Source organism: Strix uralensis, chromosome 31 (genome assembly GCF_047716275.1).
Source record: "Strix uralensis isolate ZFMK-TIS-50842 chromosome 31, bStrUra1, whole genome shotgun sequence".
Lineage (NCBI taxonomy): Eukaryota > Metazoa > Chordata > Aves > Strigiformes > Strigidae > Strix > Strix uralensis.
This window is the reverse complement of record NC_134002.1, coordinates 3,666,969-3,676,126: the sequence shown is the minus strand read 5'-3', so window position 1 is coordinate 3,676,126 and position 9,158 is coordinate 3,666,969. Positions and strand designations below refer to the sequence as shown.

At 50.5% G+C, this 9,158-nt stretch overlaps 1 protein-coding gene across 1 annotated transcript; it reads right to left on the bottom strand.

The window, feature by feature from the left end:
* Window positions 1–1,615: 1,615 nt before the first annotated feature.
* Window positions 1,616–2,590, bottom strand: LOC141936131 (olfactory receptor 14A16-like). The gene has a single exon (XM_074852853.1). The coding sequence runs from the start codon at window positions 2,588–2,590 to the stop codon at window positions 1,616–1,618; it is 975 nt and encodes a 324-aa protein (XP_074708954.1).
* Window positions 2,591–9,158: the final 6,568 nt, after the last annotated feature.

Here is a 9,158-nt window from a genome sequence, read left to right as displayed (position 1 = left end):
ACCCTCTGCTCAAAGCAGGTTCAGGTATATGGTGAGACTTAGTTTCTTAGGGCTTGGTCCATCTGGGTCTTGAAAACCTGTAAGGATGGGAGGCCCCCCCCTGGCTGTGCGGTGCCGCTCAGGCATCCCTTCTCCAGGCTGAAGAAGCCCGTCAGTAGGAGCCCTTTCCCTGAGCAGAGGCCTGGGAGAACTTTTCAGGAAAGACTAAAGCAAAGGCACCATTGAGTCCCTCATCCCCATCTGTCTCTGCTGCTGTGAAACCCTCTCCCCATTCAGCAGCAACTCGCATGGGCCTTGTTCAGCCTTTTACTGCAAACGCAGTGACTGAAGCTCTTCATTTTGCTCTGGATGTTGCCTGCAGCCCCCGTCAGCTCCAGGGCAGCTTTGGCTTTCCTAAACACATGCCCTCAGCTCAGGTCATATTTCTAAATTCCTCCTTCATAGCCTGTCCTTGCTTCCACCTCCTGATCACTGTGTCATGGCCCCCACCTGTGACCCATCAGTGCACCAGTGCAGCCCCACTGCCCAACACATGCCCCCATGGCCCCCTCATCAGACACTGCCCAGGACAGTCGAAAGATTCCACATCTTAATTCCTAAGACAGGTTTCATTGCCCTTTCTCCCCAAGGCCATGCTGCTTTGCAAGCTCCCCCACATCCGACCACTGCCCAGACCAGCATGTCCCATGCTGGGGGGAGACTGAATATGGCTGCCCCTTCCCTCCATCCAGGTACTGAGAACAGCAGGAGGATGGAGATGGTCTCACAGAGAGACTCACCCATAAACTTGGAGTGAGCAGCCAGTGCTGGAAATGGCCAATGAGAGAGGCTGGTGAGTGATGAAGGTGCTGGGCCACCTTCCTGGTCTGTCCATGCCACCAAGGGCACAGACAAGCCTCTTCTCTCCTGCACCTGCATGTCTTCAATCCCTTCCACAAGCCCTGGCTCTGCACCACAAATGCTCTGGTATGAGTCCTCATCCCGGGTGGTCACTCAGTGTGAGATATATGCTGATGGTTTTCATTCCCCGGTACTTTCCATCCCAGCTCAGCTCCCTCCAAGCTCTCCCACCTCCCCTGCCCTCTCTTCACTTCTTTCCCCAGCACAGCCCAGTCTGGGCTGGTGCCAAGGCAGTGCCCGCTGCAGTGTGCTCCAGGCACTCACACTACAGCTGCAGCCCCAGAGGGGGCAGGGAGGGGTCAGCCCCAGAGATGGGAGGCACCCATGGCACAAGGACAAGGAGATCAGGGGCACCCTGCATCCCCTGCTCTCCTCTCCAGCAGATCCTGAGGGGTCTGCAGCCTCTCCGTGCCATCCCCTCTTCCCAGACCAGCACAAGACCCCTGACCTGGTGCAGCCAGAAAAGTGTTTTCATTCCCAGTTTATTCCTGGCATGGTAAGGTTGAATGTAAGACAAAGAAGTCATGGGTTCGTTTATTTTCCTTAAGTAAAGAGAGTGCCTGGCTCCTGCTTTAGATAATGGCCCTGGGTAATACAAGACAGGTGGATACTGATGTAGGAGGGGAAGAATAATGGAATTTCTTTGTAGACCAGATAATCACAAATGGGAAAAGTAATAAATAATATATAAAGAAGGAAAGACATGCTTGGCTTGTCATGACATACACTGGGAGTCGTTTGCAGAGAAAGTTTGACAGCTTCTGGCTGGTGAAAAACGTCCAACCAGTTTCCTCAGGGCATCCTTGAGTTCCTGATTCCTCATGCTGTAGATAAGGGGGTTCAGTGCTGGAGGCACCACTGAGTACAGAACTGCAACCACTAGGTTCAGAGCTGGGGAGGAGATGGAGGGGGGCTTCAGATGGGCAAACATGACAGTGCTGGTAAAGAGGGAGACAACGGTCAAGTGAGGGAGGCACGTGGAGAAGGCTTTGTGCCGTCCCTGCTCAGAGGGGATCCTCAGCACCACCCTGAAGATCTGCACATAGGACACCACAATGAAAACAAAACACCCAAAAAGTAAACAGGCACTAACCGTGGTAAGCCGAATTTCCCTGAGGTAGGAGTGTGAGCAGGAGAGCTTGAGGATCTGGGGGATTTCACAGAAGAACTGGTCTAGGGTGTTGCCTTGGCAGAGTGGAAGTGAAAATGTGTTGGCTGTGTGCAGCATAGCAAAGAGAAACCCAGTGCCCCAGGCAGCTGCTGCCATGTGGACACAAGCTCTGCTGCCCAGGAGGGTCCCGTAGTGCAGGGGTATGCAGATGGCAACGTAGCGGTCGTAGGACATGACGGTGAGAAGGAAATACTCTCCTGAAGCAAAGAAATAGAAGAAAAAGACCTGTGTGGCACATCCCAAGTAGGAGATGTCCCTGTTGTTCCAGAGGGAATTGTCCATGGCTTTGGGGAGAGTGGTGGAGATGGAGCCCAGGTTGAGGAGGGAGAGGTTGAGGAGGAAGAAGTACATGGGGGTGTGCAGGTGGTGGTCACAGGCGATGGCGGTGATGATGAGGCCGTTGGCCAGGAGGGCAGCCAGGTAGATGCCCAGGAAGAGCCAGAAGTGCAAGAGCTGCAGCTCCCGTGTGTCTGCGAACACCAGGAGGAGGAACTCAGTGATGGAGCTGCCGTTGGACATTTGTTCACTCTCAGCATGAGGGCCTGTTGAAAGAAAGGAAGACGTTGACAAGTGAGGGCAGATTTCTCTGTCTCAATCCTATGATATTTGTCAAAATATCTCCTCAAAATTACTTCTCTTTCTTTCCGGGATCTGCATTCAACTCCCTTTTATGAGCTCAGGTTTATGCTTCTGAGTGTGGGCTCTTTCTTTGAACAGGCAGAAAACAATGTCTTTCACAGTGCTCTCAGCCTGAATGTGGGGGAGCCCTGAGGGACAAAACGCTCCCTGTCACCTTGTGCAGAGTGAGGATAGCTGGTCTGCCCTCAAGTGACCTGTTGGTCATCACGCAGCTGTCCTGTGCTTATTACACCTCTCTCTGCTGGAGGATGATCTCACTAACAATGTACTCAAAGAAGAAAATAGACTTCCGTGAGCTTGGAAGTGTTGAGTTTCAAAGTCCATTATTTCAAAACCCTCTCTCCATGAGCAGATAGTGATGGCCTGGCAATGCTACTTGGAGTTCTCCCAGCAGGGAGTTATTTGTCTCCAAGACTCCTCCCTGTTAGTGCTCACAGGTCCCATCCCACCCGCTGTGTGCTGAACTCTGCCCTGCAGACCCCTCCTGGCAGCAGGGCCCTGCCCAGGGGCATCTCCCTGTCAGCAGGTCCTAAGGACTAGATCAGATAAGCACTGACATTGCAAGCAAAGGTGGTGCTGGTGCTGTCTGTAGGTAGAGGTGTGGGTGAAGGCACTTTATAAGGCTTCTGGCAGATGTGCTGATCCCTCAGTGAAATGGGTCAGGAGTCTCAATGATGTATTCGAACCTGGCAGTGGTGTTCCATTTTCTTTAGAAACCAACTGAGCACAAAGACCCTGAAAAAGTCTTGATCTTTAATGTAGTCACTATCTTGACCATACTTTTGAAACGTTACCTCTGCCAGTGTCCTGGGGGATGATATGGAGCTGTGAGTAGCTCTGACCCACACAGCACCCTCTCCACAGCAGAAGGACCCTGCCCTGCTGGGGGTCTCTCCTTCCCCACACAGCTTCTCCCCACAGCGCCGTGGGCAGCTCCCCGGGCAGGCTGAGTGCTGACCCTGGCAGGCGGCAGAGTCCCTGCCCCAGCACACAGCCCCTGGGCTGCAGGGACCCTGCTCTCAAGGACAGCCCTGGGCACCCCTGGCTGCACCCATGCCTGCACACCCCTGCAGCCATCCCCGGGAGAAGGTGGCCTGTCCCTCTGACAGTGCAGCAGGGAAGCCCTGCTCTGGAGCACGTCCTCCTCCTCCAGACACCAGGGACATTCCTGGTGGCTGTGCCGGCTTCACCACATCCCTCCACCACCTGCAGCTGCATTGCCCTGCACCCACAGACTTACTGTGTCAAGGGCTGCGAAGATTTCTCCTCCAGTGAGCTCTCAGCATCCTGCCACTGCCGTCTGCCTTTCCCCTCTCTGTGCCCGGCTCCTCTGCCCTCGGTGCCTGCAGGCAGTGCCCTCAGCCCTGCTGCGCTTTGCAGAGGAGCTGCTCCTGGGCAGAGCTGTCTCTCTGCAGCGCTGACCACTCGCCCTGAGCTCCCTCCATCCCAGGAGCCCGGCCCAGCTCCGCAGCAGAGGACCAGCCCAAGGTATTTTAAAGACCCCTCAGGTGGGTTTGGTGCTGAATATATGAACCTCAGACACTCAGAAGCTGCTGAAGAAACCTCTGAGGAAGTCAATTTAGATTCAAACTGCAAAGTTTCTTGTGGCTTTAATGGGTCCCACTGAGGGACACTGTTGACAAAGACTCCCCAGGCTGCACTTAGAGCAGAAATGTGGAGGCAGTGATGGCAGGTAGGGAAAAGGAAAGCAAAGGTGGCTCTGATGCTGAGGAAACCTGCATGTGTTTCATGAAGCCAAAGGGCCAAGCCCTGACCCCATTAACCAAAGGGCCAAGCTGTGACTCCCAGCCCCTGCGAAGGGAGATCCTGTCCCTCACCCATTGCTCAGGGCTCTTCCTGGGGCAGTGGGTGATGGAGATGTGCACCTGCCAGGCTCCTGAGTAGGGACAAGGGGGCAATGAGGCCCCAGTGCTCCAGGGGACTGTGCCTCCTCATAGGCATCAGTGGCAGAAACACCAGCCGTGTCCAAATCAGGAGGATTTTGACTCTATTTGGGATTTTCAGCTTTTCCACAACCCTCTGTCATCTCCACCACTGGCTGTCCTATTGTGTTGCATCACCTGTGCCCCTGCAGGCTGTAGTCATCCACCCAGCTGTCTCACCTTGCTCTCACCTGAACATCTTCCTTCCTTTACTGATATCGCACCGTTCTCCCTGGTTCTTTCTTGAAGTGTTGGGTTTTGGTTTTTGAAATCTTCCAAAAGCCTTGCACTGATCCAGACTCCTTCTGGGTGATCTGTTAAACCGCAACACTGGCCTTGGAATGAATACCTTTTCTTCATAGTGGAAATTAGTGTAAGAAAGAAATAATGCCAGAAAGTGCAGCTGGGGAAGAGAAGACTGTACACACAGAGAAAAACTCCACCATCTCTGAAACCTCTCTTCAAGCACTCTCAGGTTACTCCTATTCTGTCCGGAGTCTCCACACCAGTGACCCCAGGGCGTTCAGGCTCTGCACACTGCTTATCTGTTTGAGACCTCCAAATGCCATCTTGGGAGATGTCTGGGCACTCTCCAAGATGTTTGCAGATGAAAACGTAGTGGTCGTAGGCCAGGAAAGACAGAGTGAGACTTTCTACCAGCACCTGTAATGACAGGACAAGGGGCAACATTTTTAAAATGAAAGAGGGTAGATTTAGGTTTGTTATAAGGAAGAAATGTTTTACGATGAGGGTGCTGAGACACTGGAACTGGTTGCCTGGAGAACTTCCAGGGAGGGGGCATCCACAACTTTACCGGGCAACGTGTTCCAGTGTCTCTCCACCTTCACAGAATTTCTTCCTTATATCTAATCTAAATCCACGAGCTTTCCATTTAAAACCCTTACCCCTCATCCCATCCCTACAATGCCTGATAAAGAGTCCCTCCCCATCTTTTCTGCAGGCCTCCTTTAAGTACTGGAAGGCCGCTAGAAGGTCTCCCTGGAGCCTTCTCTTCTCTGGGATGAACAACCCCAAATCTCTCAGCCTGTCCTCAATAGAGAGGTGCTCCAGCCCCCTGATTATCCTTGTGGCCTCTTCTGGACCTGTTCGAGGAGCTCCATGTCCTTCTGATATTGGGGGCCCCAGAGCTGGACACAGTGCACGAGGTGGGGTCTCACCAGAGTGGAGCAGATTGGCAGAATCCCCTCCCTCGACCTCCTGGCCACACTTCTCTTGATGCAGCCCAGGGCACTGTTGGCTTTCTGGGCTGCAAGCGCACGTTGCTGGCTCACAGTCAGTTTTCCATCCGCCAACACCCCCAAGTCCTTCTGCACAGGGCTCTCAAACCACTCTTTGCCCAGTCTCTATTTGTGCTTAAGATTACCCCAATCCATGTGCAGGACCTTGCACTTGCCCTTGTTGAACTCCATGAGGTTTGCACAGGCTCACCTCTCCAGCCTGTCCAGGTCCCTCTGGATGGAACATCCCTTCCCTCCAGCGTGTCGATGACACCACACAGCTTGGTGTCATTGTCAGACTTGCTGAGGGTGCACTCGATCCCGCTGTCCATGTCGCCAACAAAGATGTTAAACAGTGCCAGTCCCAACCCCAACCCCTGAGGACGCCACTCATCACTGCTCACCACTTGGACATTGAGCCATTGACCGCAACCCTTTGAGTGTCACCATTGTAGAAGAATTTTAAATATAACCTCTGGTATATCTGAAATAGATTTTAAGGCCTAGTGATATGTGTTCAGGACTTAGCGATCTTGTAATATTACCAATGTAACCAGAATGCTGCTCCACAGGCCTGAAAAGTGTTCTTAGTCTGCTTCTTGTATAGTCCCAACCCAAAACTGGTTTAAAACCCAGTCAAGCTAATCACATAGACACAGACTGAACAAAGGAAAATTAATTGACTAAACACAGGTGTTTTGGGAGATTAACAGAATTTAGTATATAGAAAGTGCTTGCGCTACCTAAGCTTTTAATAGAACATCCTGAAGTCTTCCTCACAAGAGAACAGCATAAGGCATTGCAGGGTGATGAAAATCCCCTCTGCTGGAGAAACTGTGAGGTCCTGGGGGTCTGGTACTGATAAGGCCATGGGGCTGGACCTGGACAGGAAGTTGCCCTTTTTGGAAGAGAGCAGCAGGAATGTGTGGAGCTCTGCCTGGGGATGGAGGATGAGTCAGCTGAGAGCTGAAGGGTCATGGGCAAGACTGTTATAAAAAGCACTAGATTTAAATGTAGTAGAGATAGAGTGTTAGAAGGTTGTGTGATGTGAAACTCAATCGTAGAAACTAGATGAGCTTTAGGAACCATATGTGTTGGTTATAATATTTGTTTAGGTCTTATGTAACTAAGGAAACTTGTTATGCACCAACAGTGCTGCTTGAAATCCCCTTACCTTCACTATCCTGATTTAGGGATCAAGAAATCAAATGAATAAAAGTGATTAATGACAGAAATGAAGATAGATATTGATATATATATATATAAAATCAAATCACTGATCAATACAGTAAAATAAAAGCTCTTCATAAAAAGTTGTTAAAGTAAAAATGGTAATTCCATAATCTTCTATATGTAGTGGTTAGTGGAAAATTTAAATTATGAAATACTTGTAATAGATTAACTTGGAGGTTTAAAAGAGAAGAGAAAAATAAATCTTAGTGGCAGGTCCTGGCTCAGGTGACCTGCGAGAAGAAAGAATTGTTCTGGACAGAACTGGTACGAGTTAAGCAAGAAGATGGGAATTAGCCAAGTAGAAATAGAGCATGTGCAAGGAAAAGGGTCAACCAGCGAGCACCGTGATGACTATCGGAGACCACCAGAGGGCCCCTGAAGACCACCTAAGAACTTAAGTGCGCATGTGAGAAGGACATTTACATATATTAATGAGTTCCAGGAAAAGTGTTGAATATGTTAACAATTTCTCAGAATAATGTTGAATACGGATGATTGGCTACTATATAAGTTTTTGTTTTGGAGACAATTGTCGCCCACACTTCAGGAGGAGCTCTCCCCTGTGCACTCTGTGCTGAAATAAAGAGTGTTGATTTCTGAAACTCACATTGAGTTTTAGAGGGTTTTCTCATACCAGCTTTACAGCAACAACACTGTGGTGGGTGGATGTCTGCTGTGGACCCCCTGATGAGGAAGAGGAAGCAGATGAAGAAGCTTCATTCAACGGGAATGAGCCCTGGTCCTCATGGCAGACCTAAACTATCCCAATATTTGCTGAAGGGGCAATGTAGAAAACTGAAAGTCATCCAGGAGGTTTTTGGAGGTTATTGACAACATCTTCCAGAAAACCGTCACTGAGGAGTCACTGAGGGAAGGTGTCCTGCAGGAAATGATACTTAGAAAAAAGGAAGAGCTGGTCAGGGATGTAACAGTCAAGGGTGAGAAAGTAGAGTTAATCCTCCTGAGAGAAGGGTTCAAGGCCAAGAACAAGACTTCAGGAGAGCAGGCTCTGGCCTGCTGAGGAACCTGCTTGGAAGAATCCCAGGGCATAAGACACTGAAGAGAAGAGTCCATCCATAGATGCAGGAAGTCAAGCAACATGGCAATCATCTACTTTGGATGAGAATGAAGGTCCTGACAAAAATGAAGCATAAAGAGGCAACACAGAGAAGGTGGAAGCTGGCTGCCTTCCAGCCTCAGTGGTTCTGTGACTGTGCTGGAGAGAGACATTGGTGGGTGTGTGCTGATCCCAGGACCAGCTCTTGGACAGGTGCAGAGCCTAAGATCAGCTCCTGGAGAGATCACTACTGGACACGTGTCTATAGAGGTCGATGTTTCCCACTCCCACAGCCCAGCATACAAACAGCCCAAACCTCGTTTCTCCTTTCTCCACTGACAGTGGTTGTGCTTGGCCTACACACCTCCCGAGGTCCCATCTAGGATGAGTGATGGTGCATTTCCTTCCACCACAGCTCTTCACTTGATGATGATTGGGAGAGCGCTCACGTTCCCCATGACCATGGAAGGGAGCAGACATAAGTTTGGAGTGATCAGATGTGGCTTTTTGTCCCATTGAAGTCACTGACACAGGGCTGCTCGGCAGGGAACCTCTGATGCAGGATTCATCATGTCTGAGCTTAACCTTTGCTTTTCTTTTTCCTTCTTTTCCCTCCCATGTTCTTCTCTTTGATCACCCTCACACATTCCTCTACAAACAGCCCAACTCTGCTCTTTCCCCACTGCCCCTGGCTTTGCTGGCTTCCTGCCCTCCTAGAGTGTTTCTAAGAGGGTTGTTGTGTTGATTCCTGCCTTGGTCAGTACAAAACCAGCAACTCCTTTTATTATCTGTGGTGTCCTGCAGTTTCTTATCCTGTGATCTTGTGTTGATGGCTCACCACAATCAGGGTGAGCCACCTGCACACAAACATTGACAGCCAGAAAAATGGAGCTTCAGTCCAGGAGGCCTTTGAGAAGGTCTGGGTTTTGGCCAACAGAAAGGTTAAGTTTTAGAAGGAGAAGTGGCCAGTCCTTCAC

Excerpts from the sequence above, each read along its gene's own strand:
- LOC141936131 (XM_074852853.1), bottom strand. The coding sequence starts at position 2,590 with ATGTCCAACGGCAGCTCCATCACTGAGTTCCTCCTCCTGGTGTTCGCA.